The 17,933-nt window shown below is 30.7% G+C and overlaps 1 protein-coding gene across 1 annotated transcript; it reads right to left on the bottom strand.

Annotated features, from left to right (window-relative positions):
* Window positions 1-704: 704 nt before the first annotated feature.
* On the bottom strand, window positions 705-15,331 carry HELRODRAFT_69340 (hypothetical protein; the record flags this gene model as incomplete). Its single annotated transcript, XM_009030561.1, has 3 exons — window positions 705-1,011; window positions 8,046-8,187; window positions 14,707-15,331. 3 exons carry the CDS (start codon window positions 15,329-15,331, stop codon window positions 705-707), a joined length of 1,074 nt encoding a protein of 357 aa, XP_009028809.1.
* Window positions 15,332-17,933: the final 2,602 nt, after the last annotated feature.

Below are 17,933 nucleotides of genomic sequence, written 5' to 3'. Positions count from 1 at the left end.
GGAGGGAGAAAACTTTTCGTGCTTAGCTGGGAGAACCCACTCAACAACGTTGGTGAAGCAGATGTCAAATTTGTGAAATTAAGCGGAAAGAACAATTTATCTTTGGATCTGTTAAGGCTGCCTACGTCATCGTCCTCCTCGTCGTCATCGTCTCCTTGATGTCCGGAGGATAGGCGATTGAGATAGTTAGTCGAGTTTGCCGGTGAGACGTGCGAACTGGGTGGAGAGACGAGACAATCGAATGGTGTCCTCGACTTTTCCAGGTTGATGCTGACACCACCTGCAGATGAAGGGGTCGTGGAACGGGGTGTTCTGTTTAAATTGCACGACGGATTTGAAGACCTGTGTGAATAAAAAATTATCGATGGAATGACGCGGGTTTTAACAATTATAAAAATCATTAAACTACGTAACCTACATTAAACTGAAACATACCTTCACTTGTAATTAACATGCCAACAAGCAGATAGCAAATGTTAGTCAATTTTTCATCAATCAAAAATATGTACCTAGGTGAGAGGGCGAGTGGAGAGAGGAGAGGTTTAGATGCATCAGCAACGTTTGTGGTTGTTGCAGCAGGAGCTACTTCAGCAGCTTCTGGCATCGCGAGTGACAGGCTACCTCTGCGCTTCCTAAGAAGTCTCTCGGCTAACAAGTAATAAGTTGCTGTTATGTGGTCGTACTTGTGTTTGCTTAAAGATCTGTCAAACAATTATTATGGTCACAATATTCAATGAATGAATTTCTAAATATATAAAAAGAAAAATGAGGTTCATATTCACGCATATTGATACATACTCAGAAATGTCGTGCACAGTAGCAAAGTTGCCATTGATCATCTTCTCGACAATGCAGTTGTGGTCCTCAATGGACAACTCCTTCTGACAGACCAGGGGTACTTCGACTTCCTGAGGGATAACTGCCCCACTGGCATTCAACCAGGGATGTGCCATGATGTCCTCAAGTTTGGCTCGGTCACACGGCTCTCGTACTAACATTTTCTTTATCAAACTGCCATAGAAAAATAAATAAGGAATTATTTTTACATTACTTTACTATTATTATTTTTTTTATTAAAGCAATCACTAGTATAAGCCTTGAAAATAGTTTTGCATCTTTTTTTATTGCAGCTCTGTCAAACGCAAAGCTAATGAGATGTAGATTATATGTACTTACACATAATTAGATCATCGGGCCGTACCGTCTCTAGCATATTACGCAAATACGCGTTACGTATGCACGCGCAAGCACCGCATCACACGGGTACGATGGTCTTTGAGTTTTGCACAGACAGTATTCAAACTATGCCTTCGCGTAATAGCAGTGCGAGACATGGCACTCCTACCGACTGAGCTAACTCGGTGGCCAAAATATTCAATATTTCAATACTGTATTGAGAATCCACCCATCAAATGACAAACAACACAGAATATATATATATATATATATATATATATATATATATATATATATATATATATATATAAATATATATAATATATATATATATTCTGTGTATGTCATGTTTGTTGTTCGTATGATGTGCGACAATTTGGCTGGTTGAAGAGGCAAACTTCAACCAATCAATTAATTAATCAATCACTCAATCAATCACTCATTCAATAACTCAATCAATCACTCAATCAACCACTCACTCACTCACTCAATCAATCAATCAATCAATCAATCAATCAATCAATCAATCAATCAATCAATCAATCAATCAATCAATCAATCAATCAATCAATCAATCAATCAATCAATCAATCAATCAATCAATCAATCAATCAATCAATCAATCCAACCATCTATCCATCCTCGTTTTAGCTTGAAGTCTTCAAGTTTTCATTTGGTCCGATTTTTGGATTTTAAAGTAAAACAGTGCTTTTTCGGTTTAAACAATGACTTTTACTGACTTTTATTACAAATACTGCTCACAATGGGAAAAAACTGGTCCCCCGGCTACCTCCCTCTAGATCCGACACTGCTCCCAAAGACACATACAGACGCACACACACACACATACGCCTTACAAATAATTGTTAAATAACCAACTGTTCAGTTTGATAAAGAACAATTATTACCTTCGTTAGAAGTAGTAAATTATATAAGGCTTACTTATCTGCAAATAAGGTTAATAAAATTAAGAAGTTAATAAATAAATTGCATTGCTAATAAAAGAAAAAAAGAATTAGACAAGGAATAAATGGAGGAAAAAACGACGAAAGAGAGAGAGAGAAGAATAAAGAGGAAAAACTGATAAACCTAACTTAAATTTTATTTATTTATATATTTCATAAATAACGGAGAAAAACATATTAACATTTATAATATATATAGTGACGTATAATGCCACCATATACATATAAATATGTATAATGCATGTATCATATAGATACGGGGAGTTATTTTGAGTTCTGGAGCAGAAGCACAATGCATCTATAAAAGGAAACATTTATATTTATTAGATAGTACAATCTCTACCAAGATATCAGTGGCGACTTGTAATCAACAGGTAGACAGGGACGTGAAATAAATCTTGCCAGTGAATGAAAACTAACCTCATCATCATCTCCTTCTTCTTCATTATCATTTATTTCCATTCTGGTACCATTGTTCAAAGATAGATAAGTAAGAAAGAGATAGGACATTAATTTACCCACAAAGCAAGTTTTTATCAATGTTAATTTTCTATATTAAAATGCAAAGTTGCTAAAGTATGTGTGTGTGTAAATGTGTGTGTTATTGAGTGGAGAGCTTTTTCATTCCATCTAAATCCTGGACGAGGAAAATTATTTTTGTTTGGAAATCAGTGGTAATGTGGTTTAGTGCGGGGTAAACCTCTTGAAACAAAAATAAGCAGTGCATTGGTGAATTCAAATGAATGCATGAAAGGGTAAGCATACAAAAGGGGGATGAATGATGTTGACTGGAACAACGTTGAAAGAAAATAGAAACCAAATAATAATTAATGTAAGATCAGATGGCTGCCTGTATGCTGGGCATTATTTATGTATTTACAATTCACTCATGATTGCATGTATACGTGTTTGTGTGCACGTGCATGTATTTGTACATGTGTACGTGTTTGTACACGTGTAAAGTGTATGAACAGGAAGGTACACTACTACAGGTGTTTGTACATAAACAAACATCCCCAACAAGCTAACCTCATTACATCAAGTCATTTAGAAACATAATTGCCGATTGCAATTTGTTAATTATGTTGACTGGGATGTTGTGGTCCTCAAAATGGTCCACTCATTTAATATCACCACACAGGCATATAAACATGCATACACATTACACACGCACGCGCATACACGTAAATATACATACACACATACAAACGTAAGCACACATACACACACACACACACAAATATATAAAATATTTATTTTATACATAATTTATGCATATAAAATAAACATAACTTTAAACAATTATATTCTATTTCTGATGCATGCATAAGGAGTGAGGCATCCTACAGTTTAACTTCTGATGGGCAGTGGCATATTGTGCCCTCGAACAAGGTCATGGCAATGTAACGCAAAATTATCTGAAATAGACTCTGTTTAAAACTCCGTTTAGAACATGTGTCATGATGGCGTGCGTCTTATCAAGGTCTACATTGCTCTTCAAATCTGGTCTTTTAAAACATACTATGCTATGTTATTGCTATGCATGATATCAACAAATATTAGCTGAAACAACCAATGGGTAGGACTTTTAGGACAGTAAATACCGTAGTGAACCTATCTATAATAATAAGCGCTATGAATAGAGAAGGCCTGGCAAGGTTGTAACTTTCTTAATTAACATAACCCTATAAACACTCGCGAGTTACGTAATATTGTTATAATAAATAAATAAATTAATTAATTAACTAATTAACTAATTAACATAACCCTATAAACACTCGCGAGTTATGTAATAATGTTATAATAAATAAATTAATTAATAAATTAATAAATTAATAAATTAATAAATTAATAAATTAATTAATTAATTAATTAATTAATTAATTAACTAATTAACTATGAAAATGTTATAACAAAATTGAAATCAGCACTATGATTAAAATTGTTAAGAGTTAAGTCGTTGTCATGACTTGCTGTTTGAAGGTGTCAGTCACATGGAGTTCTATATTTCATATTCAACATCTAAACTCGCTGACAACAAATTAGTAAGAGTGATTAATAATACTTGTGGCTACTATTAATTGATTATAAAATTCCTCCCAATGAACAGACGAATAATCTGAAATATTAGATAGTTACAATTATAACATGAACAATATCAATGATGTGAATAATATAAAAAATGTAACAACATCAACATATAAGGCTGGACTTCTGAACTATTAACATTATCATCACTAATTATTATTATTATTATTATTATTATTATTATTATTATTATTATTATTATATGTATATGATAAATCATTATTTTTATTAGCTATAATCCTCTATTTGTACTCAATTTTGTCCAGTGATGAGCAAATTAGACTAACAGCTTATTAATTTAAATACTTTATTATATTAAACATTATTTTATATCTATCTCTATATTCATTTTGTGTTATTTGATAAAATAAAAGCAGTGTTCCCATTATTATTATTATTATTATTATTATTGTTGTTGTTGTTGTTAATTAAAATATAATAACAAGGCTATATAGACAGCTTTCAATCCAATTAATAATGACAGGATTTATATAATGAATTCCAGGATGATATCTGATTCGTGTGTATCATTTTAATTGAAGGGACTGACAGAAATATTCAAGAGTTTTCAACATTACTGCCTTCAAAAGAAAAGATTAGAAGAATGGATTGATGTGTGTATGATCAATGATCATAAAATCAACGATCAATAATCATAATAATTATAATAAATAATAACAATTATAATTTATTTAGATAAGCCTACTAAAATATTTAAACTTTAGAAATCCAATAAGTATAACTACTTAAAGAAATATTTAAAATTCCAACAAGCAAAGATTATAACAAACATCTAACAATTTGATGGTACATTCAATGACAGAGCTATGATTCCATAACAATGATTCTGGCTAAGGATAATTTGAATGCACTTACGATGACACTATATATCTACATCTTCTTTTACTGCTAATAAAAAAAATGGTTGCATACATATACTTGAACAAGTAGCATCACAACACATACAAACAATATTCAACTTATAGCTGACAGAGTTGTATGTAAGCTAATTATCATTAGTGTGTCAATTTATATTCATGCTTTTAAATTATAAATGATTCCCATATCTATATCCTCTTCAATTATTTTCACGTTCTTGCCAATCTTTGTCATGTTTTTGTTTTTATATTCTTTCTGGAATCAATCCATAAATTGATTGATTGATTGATTGATTGATTGATTGATTGATTGATTGATTGATTGATTGATCCATCCATTCATCTATCTACTCATCCATCCATCAATCTATCTATACCATTATCTCATTACATTAAAATCTCTCACATCAATATACCGCACAAATTTGACAATGCAATCAATAATTCAATCAATCAATAAATTAAATTAATTAATTTATAGTATCGATCAACCAACTAATCAATAAACCAACCAATCAATAAACAAACCAACCAACCAATCAACCAATCAAACAAATATAATAGCAGATAGTACAGTATCAGTTTCACCAGCATGTGAAACATGGAAAACTTGGAAATCATAATCACGTGACTGCTACAACCAACTTCTTGGTATATTTCCAGAATATTTATTGATAACTTAGTTACGTGTGGTTGTCAGCGGATCAATGTCAGTTGAAATCATCATCCTCATAAAATGAAGTCACTGAATGAATTCGTGACGTCACGTGAAATATTTCTAAGTACCATAACAATGTTTAACAAACCAGCTAAGTTTATGCCTGCATATTTTAAAAATCATTCATCTTCTTTCTACCAGTAGTTTATATATATTTGGTCCAATATTTTTATATACTTAATTTCACATTTTTCATCATAACTTGATTTACTTTAATTTAAATTAACTAATTAATTCATTTATTTATTAATCATTTTGAGATACTTATTTATGTTTTTATTTTAATTTTCAATTTTCCAATTCTCATAGTTATCCAAAGCAATTTACTCACCTAGGCATGTCCAACAGCAATTTTGAAAAATTAAAAAAAGTTAAACTTTTAACATAAAAAAGTACTTGAAAGTAATTTGGCAACTAAAAAACAACAAAACAACACACGTTTAGACGGCATTTTCCCCGAGATCGGGGGTTGCCGTCTAAACATTTTTTTTTGGCAACTAAAAAAAAAAACAAATACATAACTTATTTTTAATAAGTTTAAATTTTAAAATAGCCTACCAGGTGATGAACAATCACAAACAGCTGAAATGATTACCAACCTGCAGACTAGAAAAGATAAATAACAACAAAGTAACAGAATGTATCACAAAATGGAACATAACTCATATGCAGATGTGCATGTGTGTTAGTATCTGTGTGTGTGTGTGTGTGTGTGTGTGTGTGTGTGTGTGTGTGTGTGGTGTGTATGTGTGTGTATATGAAGAGTATGTATATGAATATGTACGTGTGTATTTCTGTGTGGTGTGGAGTGTGTTAAAAAGTCTTTAAATATATTATAAGTATGGCATGATGATTAGCCATAATTATTATAGATCTAATTAATTAGTCACTAGATATTTCATCCAAATCTAATAAATGGCATGATCACGAAATGATCACATGAAATGACCAGTACGACCAAGATGAAAACAAACAACCTGTTAGAGTGAATGATGACATTGTATATTTTCCACCAACTACCACATAAAATAACACCACAAATCAGTCTCTCTCAACATCTTCAATTTAAAAATTAAGAATAAAAATTCGTGAAAGTCGTTTAATGATGTCCGTTAACGATAAAAGTTGAAGCGATTGTAGGAATTGAACCAGGCACCTCCAACAAAGCTTACAAAAGTCAAACTAACATGGCTGCGTTTGTATAGTATATGCAGGTAACTGACTAGTGATGAGAAAGTCATTTATGGAGGTTTAGTTGCTTGATAGTAATGTAATGGAGATGTTTTGATAATGTATAATAGGAGCTTAAAACATATTATAAAGGCTGGAATACATTTTGATGTCGAGATGAAGGCAACTTTCATGATTTCAAGATAAAAATTAATCTTTAATGATGAGATGAAAAATTGAAAAAACTCTTTTTGTATACATACACCCACGCAGGCACGCACCACGCACGCAAAACAACACACACACACACACCACACACACACACACACACACACACACACACACACACACACACACACACACACACACACACACATATATATATATATATATATATATATATATATATATAAGTTGAATAAATGAAAAAGATGAATGAATAAAGTAGAAGCTATATAATTTATCTGCAATCAGTTCCTCTCCAACTCATATCATTTCATCACATCACACCAGCATTATGATAAATAAATGAAAGCATATCAAACATGTCTATATAATGTTTATGTAAAGTAGGTATGTACACTTGTTTGTGTACATGCAATGCGTGATGTGTGTATGATGACGAAGATACGATGGTATCTAATTGAAAATCAAACGAATGTTTATGCTAATAAGATGTTGATATCTCAAGGGCAGAGGAGTTAAAAATGAACATCAGCCATTTAGAATGATGAATAAGCCACGTGAGGTTAGACTCAAAGGAGATATAACTGCATTGTAACAACAGCAACATAAAAAAACTACTAACAAATAGAAACTAACAATATCTGCAGATGGCAAGTCGTTAAATTATTAGTACTAGAAACATTCTTTTGTAGGGATAACACACTGGAAGAAATGGAAAGATATTAGAAAGAGACAGTGAACAAAAAAGGGAGTGAAAAGAAATAAACTGAAGATAGAAAGTAAGAGAAAGAGAAAGAGAGAGGGAGAGAGAAAAAGAAATAAAATTTTAGGCAAAAAAATGTGTATGATAAAATAAATACAAACTCCTTGCAGGACTCCGAGATGTTGCCAGGGATGTTGTACTTGCAGTCCATGATCATGGTCAGAGTTTCGCTATCATTGGCCTCTTGGAATGGTGCCTGCCCACAGACCAGCATGTACAATATCACCCCCATGCTCCAGATGTCTGCAGGGTGATGTTTGTCATCATTAACACCATGTATTCATGCTTTAAAATATGCATGTGCAAAAATGTAAACTGATACATGTTTATGTGTGTCTGCAGTATTTTTTTTAAATCAAAGTACAAATATAAAAAGGTATGAATGTTGATTACAAATGCAAATATATATGGTTGAAAATTTATCTAATTAACTTACATAAAGGAAGCATTAACTTTTTGCCAAATTAATTTTTTGACCCTTTATTATGCAAGCCAATTAAAGCAGAGTGGTTTCATGAATAAATATGAATGAGAAAAAAAACCATCCAGTGTTGTCTGTATATATTCCATAACTTAGATGATTTTTGAATAATTTTTTAACGTTTATAACTAATAAAACAATAATAAAAATTAATTTCTGGAAAAAAGCTTTAATGTATATTCTAAATAAAATTGGTGAAATAATGATTATAGGTAACCTCATTCCAACTGACAGCTCAAAAACAATGCTTCATTTGCATGCATACTATACATGCTGCCTCAAGAATTTTAAACTCCCCACATCAAAGAAAAAAATGTCAACTACAAACAGCATAAAACAATCACAACGAACAATTCAACAACATGCTTCCGATCTTTTTAATTATCATCATCATCATTTTATCACCTATGGGGGCCACAAAAAATTCATCAAAACTTTAATTCAGGGCTTTTGTCAGTAAATATTAGAAAAAGCGGAAATAACGATGACATTTTAATATAGTAAGCAAATCAAACAAAAAAATTCATTGTTCAGTCTTCTAACAAACAAGTAAAATTTCCATCTAATTTTTTTCGGTTCATGTATAGCATTAAGTTTGTGGACCACAAGTGCTTATTTTCAATTGCCAATTAGTAATTGATAAGAAAGAGCAAGCAATGCAGGCCAACCAATCAACAATGTAAGTTATCTTGACTGATGTGTTATCATTGAAGGCAGGCCAACAACAAGACGTTTGACATTAGGTGTTTATAAAATAAATATGTAACATATTGATGTCATCAAACTTGACACGAAATCAGTAGCCGTTCATGCTCCATTCCATTCATGGTGACAATGCATGAATGGACACGTATAGACAAATGTGCATCTGCCAACTTGCTGGCATGTATAAATTTGCGTATACAATATATAAAAATTGCATTTAAAAATTTTCAGAATAGAAGCAATTAATTCTAACGCATTAATATTTGAATGGAGAAAATAACGAAACACACAAAACGACAACAACACACGTTTAGACGACATTTTCCCCGAGATCGGGGGTTGCCGTTTGGCTACCTATGATGAAACCGAAATACCCCTCGACGCCATTCCATCATAAGTAATTTATTTGGCTAATTTTTACGCAGAACGCCCTTCCTTACGCAACCACAGTTATAAGCGGTGGGCCTAGCCTTTGATGATCCAACATCACTCACAAGGCAGTGAGGGTCAGTTTAATGTCATAACCAGTACACACAAAAACAAATGATAAATTGTAAAAATGTAAAAAAAACTTAATACAACAGCTACAAATTAAAAATTCCAAATATGATTCTGCACTGAAAATTTGAAATTGAAAGAAAGAGAGAGAGAGAGAGAGAGAGAGAGAGAGAGAGAAGAGAGAGAGGAGGAGGGAGAGAAAGGAGATAGTGATTTACATGCGATAACAAAATGAAACTTACAGCCAGCCACCAGCCAACCAGCCATTTTTCCATGCTCTCATTAATCAGGAACAAATTGCAAGAGTTCATCATTCATACTGTAATGAAGGTCTTAATCATTTGTCATCATATTTTCTTATTTTCAAGGCATTGTATGCTTGTTGTATGCTTGTTGTTGTTGTTCGTGAAATATTTAAAATTATTTAAAGTGTTGAAACAATTTGAAAAATTTGTGATCAATGGGTGCTATTATATTTTCAATAAACCAACATGCCACTACTAGGTCACACAGTGTTGATGCAAACAGATTATATATTTTATATTATATATATATATATTATATATATATTATATATATATATAAATATATATATAATATATAAAAAATTGTGGCTTTTTACCAGCATATATATATATATAAATATATATATATATATATATATATTTATATATATATATTGGTAGAAGATCAAATTCTTGACACACACACACACACACACACACACACACACACACACACACACACACACACACATATATATATATATATATATATATATATATAATGAAATTCCCAGCATATCCCGCTTAGTTAGCTTCATGTTTAATTTTTCGATTTATCTAACGATAGATTAATCTAATGATAAGTTTCTTGAGTTCAAAACCAAAACTTTTATTTATTGTAAGCATTATAGAACATTCAAGCATGATAGAACAAAAAAGATACATAACAAATGTTCAACAATGTGCAATTGGAATCCTTCCAACTAATAAATTTATTAAAGAAGAATCATGATAATGATGACACGTAAAAGTGTCATATTGCACAAAGTGTAATAAATAATTAGATGACCGTTAAGTATTCACTTTAAACAAACAAAGAATCAACATTGTAGATGCACAATATATATATTATATATATTTGAGCATTTGGCCACATATACAATGTATCAATTACAACACCGAAGATGGTACAGGAATACCGAAAAAAGCTTATTTGTTCTATCACGCTTAAATGTTCTATCACGCTTGATAAAAATAAAAATTTTGGTTTTGAACACAAGAAACTTGACAATGATTTACGATCTACCGTTTGAAAAATCGAAAGATTAGACGGGAAGCTAACTAACGCGCAGAACATGACGTGATCTTCATCAATAATTGCAATATATATATATATATATATATATATATATATATATATATATATATATATATATATATATAATTGTATGAATTCTACCGAATTGTTGGCATTAATCAATTTAAAGTTTGCCTTTTCAACTTTCCTTACTAGAATTTTCTGGAAATTATTCAATTTATTGAAAATAGGTCATCTTGAGAGCAAAACGTTTAGAGACAATTCGGAATTAGAACCAAAGATTTATGCCAGATATGTTGAAATATGAAGATATCTCCGTCGCATACAATGATTCGGAACAAGTCAATCAGCTACTAGCAACCGTGAACCGATCAAAATTGAATTTCACTATCAAGCCACAAAGTAAAAACTCATTGCCATTTCATGACGAAAAAAGATTCACAACTTTCGTATACGTCAAAGCAACAAATAAAAGTATTTATTTAAATGGGCTAAGCAAATGCGCAAAACAATACAAAATAAGTACAATAAAATCCTTTGCGAGCATTCACATATTCATCCTCAACTGGGGATCACAATACGGAATTGAAAAGAATTACTAATCTACTAGTAAGCAATGATTATAAAACATCATTTATTGAGAGCACCATTCAACAAAGACTACAACAAGATAACAATATATTTAAAAACAACAATGACAACGACATAATCCTATATTACAGAAATCATATGTCAAAAGCACATGAAATAGACGAAGTCGTCCTCAAACAAATCATAAAAAGAAAGGTTACGCCAATCAATGATACTAATAAAATAAAACTCAAGATATACTACAATAATTGTAAGACATCACAATTGGTCTTAAAGAACAACTGTACTCCAAAGACGATTCTACTTTGAAGCGTAATCATGTAGTAATACATAAATTTAAATGCCCTATTGAAGACTGTGCGCGTCAACAACGTTCGTATATTGGTGTTATTACTACTTCACTATCAAGACGACTCACAATGCATACACAAAGAGGAGCCATCAAATCTCACTGGCAATCAACACATGCATATCCAATAACCCCCCAAATTCTTGACAACAACACAAATATAATTTATCAAAATACCAACACAATACATCAAAAAATTGCAGAAGCCATCCTAATAGATATCAATAAACCCCAAATAAACATCCAACAAAGAATGATAACATCATTACCAACTCGACAACTTAATAATATCTTCAATAACAATGAAGAACAAAAGTATGATAACAACAAAGATAAAGAATACATACCAACTAAGTAACTTTGCTGAAGAACAGACTTTGCTTTGTTTAAAGAAACTATATAAACCAAACCTGCACTGAAGATGATTTGTGAAAAATATCGAAATAAGACCTTATCTGCATGATGAACTTGGATAATAGTTTTATTTTCAATAAATTGAACAATTTCCAGAAAATTCTAGTAAGGAAATCAATCAATCTTCGTTTAGCGTCCAGAGACCTGGTTCCCCAAGGTAATAAGGAAAATTAAAAACACAAACTTTAAATTGATTAATACCAACAATTCGGTAAAATTTGCTGAAGAACAGACTTCCAAACCTGCACTGAAGATGATTTGTAAAAAATATCGAAATAAGACCTTATCTGCATGATGAACTTGGATAATAGTTTTATTTTCGTTGTTGGTTAAGCGCCGGGTTGGAACGAAAACAAAGAAGTAATAAAAACTAGCATCATAAATAGTGACAAAGAAGAAAAGGAGACCAAAGAAGATGACCAGCCAATTAAGAAACCTGACACCTAATTCGCATCAAAGTTCAATTTTACAACACCAAAGTTAATTTTTACAATGTCAAAGTTCATCTTGACAAAGTCAATATTTCCCTATATATACAGCAAGGAGCACTGATGATGATTCATTCCGAATCGAATTATGGCCTTATTTGCAGCATGAATTCGAAAAATAAGTTTATTTTGAATTTTAATAAACTAAACGTTCACCAAAAAACTTTAGTGAGAAAAATCGAAAAAACGAACTACAAACATATTAACGCCAAACATTCGGTAGAATTTATAGAATATTGTAAAAATTATGGCCTATTACCAACATATATGTATATGTATGTATATATATATATATATATATATATATATATATATATATATAGGTATGTATGAATATATTGAATTATTTAAAGATGAGGGAGAAATAAGAAACCAAAAAAGATGACGTCACTCAATCCAACATTAATAACTGGAAAATAACCTCATGGAAAATTATTGCATTAATTACATTAAGTCATGCACATTTTAATGTTTATATCTATTTATGTGAAACACTATTTTTGCTTAAACAAATATATGTGTGGATATAAAATAGTGATAACCTTCTGTGTCCGATTACATGGATAAATATGCGATCCAGGAGGATGAATAAGTGCATTAATTAGTGAAACTAACATTTTCATGTATGTTTGTTATTTCAAAATTTCCAGAAACAATTTTGCTTCCCTATCATTAACACTTGAATTATAAATTACTAGAGTGTACAAAATCATTTCAACTACCTCCGCTTCTAATTTTTTTCAATAACCTCCACACTGATATTTGAAAACTTAATATGTACCTAATATAACCTTTCCATGTCACCTCAATTTCTCAACAAACACATTTCATTCCATGCAAGCCACATTTAGAATTCCTCTAAGATGAATGTTGCATTAAAATTAACTTCAATTTGCAACAATGCCATTCAATTATTCCAACAAGATTTAATTCAACTTTACAACATCTCATCAACTTCAACACATATTGTTACTGTATGTTTTCTCAATGATATATTGAATTAAACCAAATTCAATTTAATTAATAATGATTCTTTTTACACCATATTTCAATTTCAAATCAAATTATATTGATCCTGTATTGCAAATGATTCAAATGATTTTGAAATTGATACTTTAACATTGTTTGGCAAACTTTTACATCAATTGTTGATGAAATATTTTTATAATAATCAAACAATACACTTGAATTCAGCTATGTCACGAGAAGCAACAGAGCAAAATTGTTAGAAGCTCTTGAAATAGTTTCAAACATTGAGCTGCTCAATTGAATGTTTTGCATGCAATTATAAATTCTGAAATTTTAACCAAGTCATTACACTTTCTTGCCTGTTTCATTGAATGAAACACTTTGAAAAGCCTAAAATTTACTGACACAAGTTACCAAAAGCAAAATGGTAATTATGCTTACAACTCAGAACAATAAAATTAAAATAGATTGTTAATAAGATTAAAGTTGAAATCATATTATTCATGTTATAAAAACAAAATAAACACTAAAATAAAAAATCCTTGATGCTGAACTTTGGAAATAGCATACAATATGAAAAGAAAAAAAAATTTTGTAGAGAACTGATAAAAATTCAGCTAATAAAATCATGTGACAAAAAAAATGTCAACATAATAATGCATGTTTTCATTAATTTGAAATCTAGCATCTAGATATAAATAAGGTGTGTTAGTAATTTTTATAAATTCTTATACTATGCATTTAAGTATGAATAAAAATGTCTGAATTCCAAGGTGAAGCTACAGTGAAACAATAACAATATGCCACAAAAATGTTAAACAGATGCTATAATAATAAAAAATCTGTATGAAAATGTTGAAAAATGCAAAAACAGACAGATAAAAAATACAAAATTGATACAATGATACAGATACGATAAAAAGATGCAATACAAAAGTACAAACCAACAGCAGGAGCATCATATGAGTCTCCTAATAAAATTTCAGGAGCAGAATAGGCAAGGGACCCACATGAAGTGTCCAATTTGTTGCCAGGTACAAATTTGTTGCTGAAGCCAAAGTCTGTTAATTTGACTGTATCAGTTTTTTTAAAGAAGACAACATTTTCCGGTTTCAAATCTCTATGGACAACATGCAGTTTGTGACAAAAGTCTATAGCATTAACAATTTGCAAGAAATAATGCCTTGCCAGTTCTTCTGACAAACCTTTTTCATGTTTCATAATGTAATCATACATGTCCCCACCATCACCAAGCTCCAAAATTAGGTAGAGCTTTGACTGAGTATCAATAACTTGGTAAAGTTTGACAACATTTGCATGCTGTACCAACTTCATGCACCTCACTTCCTGAAACAAGTGGGACTTTGAAATTTCATCCAAACGAGATTTGTCAATCACTTTCACAGCCACTTTTTCGCCAGTGAAGACATGGCGGGCCAGCTTAACGACGGCATAATGTCCCTTGCCAATGGTTTCTCCCAGGTCGTACAAACCAGCTATTGTTCCTTCGTGTTTGAAATCATCACGTGTGGTTCGACCTGGTCTGTCAGTGTTTGATGAGGCAATCATTTTGTTCGATTGCGTTGCTTTGTTGCGCAAAGTAGCTTTCATGGTAGATAGAGATGAAGAAACTAGTTTTATTAATTTTATTCAAAGCTGCATAGCATTAGTAGCATATCCATAGCATAGCATATAAAATTATAAAATAATATATATTCGTCAAAATCTATTTTTTATCTTTGTAAAACTAATAGTAAATTTATTAATTAACTAAACATAAATTTATTTAAATTTATTAATAAATAAAATGAATAATTTGATTTAACAAACAAAACAGAACACAAAACCAACTCTTTCAAAATGGAAAAACAATAAAAATTTACACAATGGTAAATAACTCGCGGAAAAAACGAAATAACTTTTTTGAATTTATTTCAAAACAGAATTTATTTAAATTTACCGAAAATGTAAATGAATCAGGAAAAAGGTTGCAGAAAGCGACCGACATCATTTGAAGAACGATTATGAACTTAGCTATCATAACGACTGACCTTTATATTATGAGAAAGAAAGAGAGAAAAAGAAAGGGAAATAAAGAGAAACCGTGAAAAAGAGAGATCAAACTGTTATATTTACCAATATTGCATGAAGTATGACCAAAAGGTTCAAGGAAACGCGTGGACTTTATGCAGATTTCCCATTGCTGAACCCCGAAAACTGCGAATTGTTAAATAAAGAAGGCCTTCCAATAACAGCCCTAAATGAACTAAGTAAGCATTTCATGATTTTTGATGATCAAGCTACAGCGGGAAATTTACGAATTAACTCAAAAGAAGCTTAACTACTGTTAGGCTTTTGAGTTAACTACTTAACTGGGAGAAAATAAAAGACCCGAAAAACAGAGAAGATAAATGTCAAACATCGTGTTTCGTGTAAAAATTGTAGAAATTGTTGCTATCTTATCATATTGCAAATTGCAATACAATTTAATGAGCAAAGCCTATTCTAAAATTGGAATAGCGTAAAAGTATATTCTATCTTTATCTTTCGCACAAGTAGCTTGTGAAAGAAGTTTATTTTATTTTAAAATTTATTAAAAATCGTGTAAGAAACAGCTTGTCACAAGACAGTTTGGAATCATTTATGCTGATGAACACAGAAAAATCTACATTAATGAATTTAGACAACGAAAAAATTATCAAGTGATGCTTTAAAAAAATTGTTGATTGCTTAACATTTTGTTTTTTAATTAAAGATATTATTAACAAGGAAAAAAAATAGAAGAAGACAACGAAATAAAACTGTTTAGTTTTAATGAACTTTTCTTAAGGTATTGTTTTATCATTTTTTAGAGATCAAATACAATTTTATTGTAATATTAAAAACAGATTTTTATGGAGTTCAAAAAATTTTTGTTTATAAAATCTATAAATGAACTTAGCTTATTTTATATTGTCTGGTTCATATCCTGTGAAAAATATTTTCTCGGAAAGAGTGGTCAAGATCTTAAGATACTATTTATAACTATGTCTCTGGAAAGCTGATTTATTTTAAAAGTTTAAGGCCGATTGATTTCAAAAGTCCCGGGCCGATTTTTTGTCCCAATCCGCCTCTGTTAAACGGTTTAAAAGAGTTTATTGAGGTTAGAACTGTACGTCCAAATAAAACATTAATTAAATCAAAAATATTAATAAATGTTTACCCAAGATATTTTATACTTGTATTTTTCCATTGAATTCTTTTCACAATATTTCTTTAAGGATGATTAGTAATGACCAATTATATCATACTTTCATTAAAATTTGTGCAGTGTGAAAAGTTTAGGTTCGGTTAAGTAGCAAACACTAAAATATGTAATTTAATGAAGCAAACCTTCTAGGCTAACGCTCAAATTAGAAGCGTTTGAAATTGAGTACTAACCATAAAATTTTTAACTTTAATTGCCCTCCTATTGAATCTTTTCCATATTTATACTGGAAGCAGGAAAAGCAGTGAAGTGACATATTTTTTTTATAGTTGAGGCTGCGGGATGTCAGTAGGTGATTGTTAATAATGTTAAAATGCAACGTAATGAACAGTTAAAATTAAATTACAATCTACTAAAGAATATTTTTGTGCTCCATGAACAATTGATGTACTGTTTGATTTCTGTTAAACGACGTTTCAAAATGTTACGCCACTGCTACAAATTTTTTGATTTATAAAATATTTTAATATAGTAGGCCTATCCAATTGAACCTACCAAACATAATTAATATTAATCATGCAACCACGGTTGAAAAAATTTCCGAAGAGTACTCCCAAATGGGGAGCCCATTGCTACACCGGGCTACACTTATTCAACTTTGTCTTAAGTTTAGCAGTTGGATCACTGCTAATCTTAATAAATTTGTCACTGTCATCGAGAATGCCATTCAGTTTATCATTATAATCTTCTTTATCCATAATTACATAGATTGGGGTTTTGTAAGTTTTTCGGAACATAATGTTATTGTTAATTTTAAAGTTGCTGCAGCATCGATCAATTCCTTTGTGAGAAGAGAATCTTTTAAAATTACCTTTCAACTGTTTGCTTTCAGCTTTTAGGTTGTTAACAATGTTATGGTGTTGAGTGTTAGTGTTATAAGTTTTTGATTTTCTAATTTGATTAAATCGTCCATTAATTTTTCAA

Source organism: Helobdella robusta (genome assembly GCF_000326865.2).
Source record: "Helobdella robusta unplaced genomic scaffold HELROscaffold_7, whole genome shotgun sequence".
Taxonomy (NCBI): domain Eukaryota; kingdom Metazoa; phylum Annelida; class Clitellata; order Rhynchobdellida; family Glossiphoniidae; genus Helobdella; species Helobdella robusta.
This window is presented reverse-complemented; position numbering and strand designations above follow the sequence as displayed.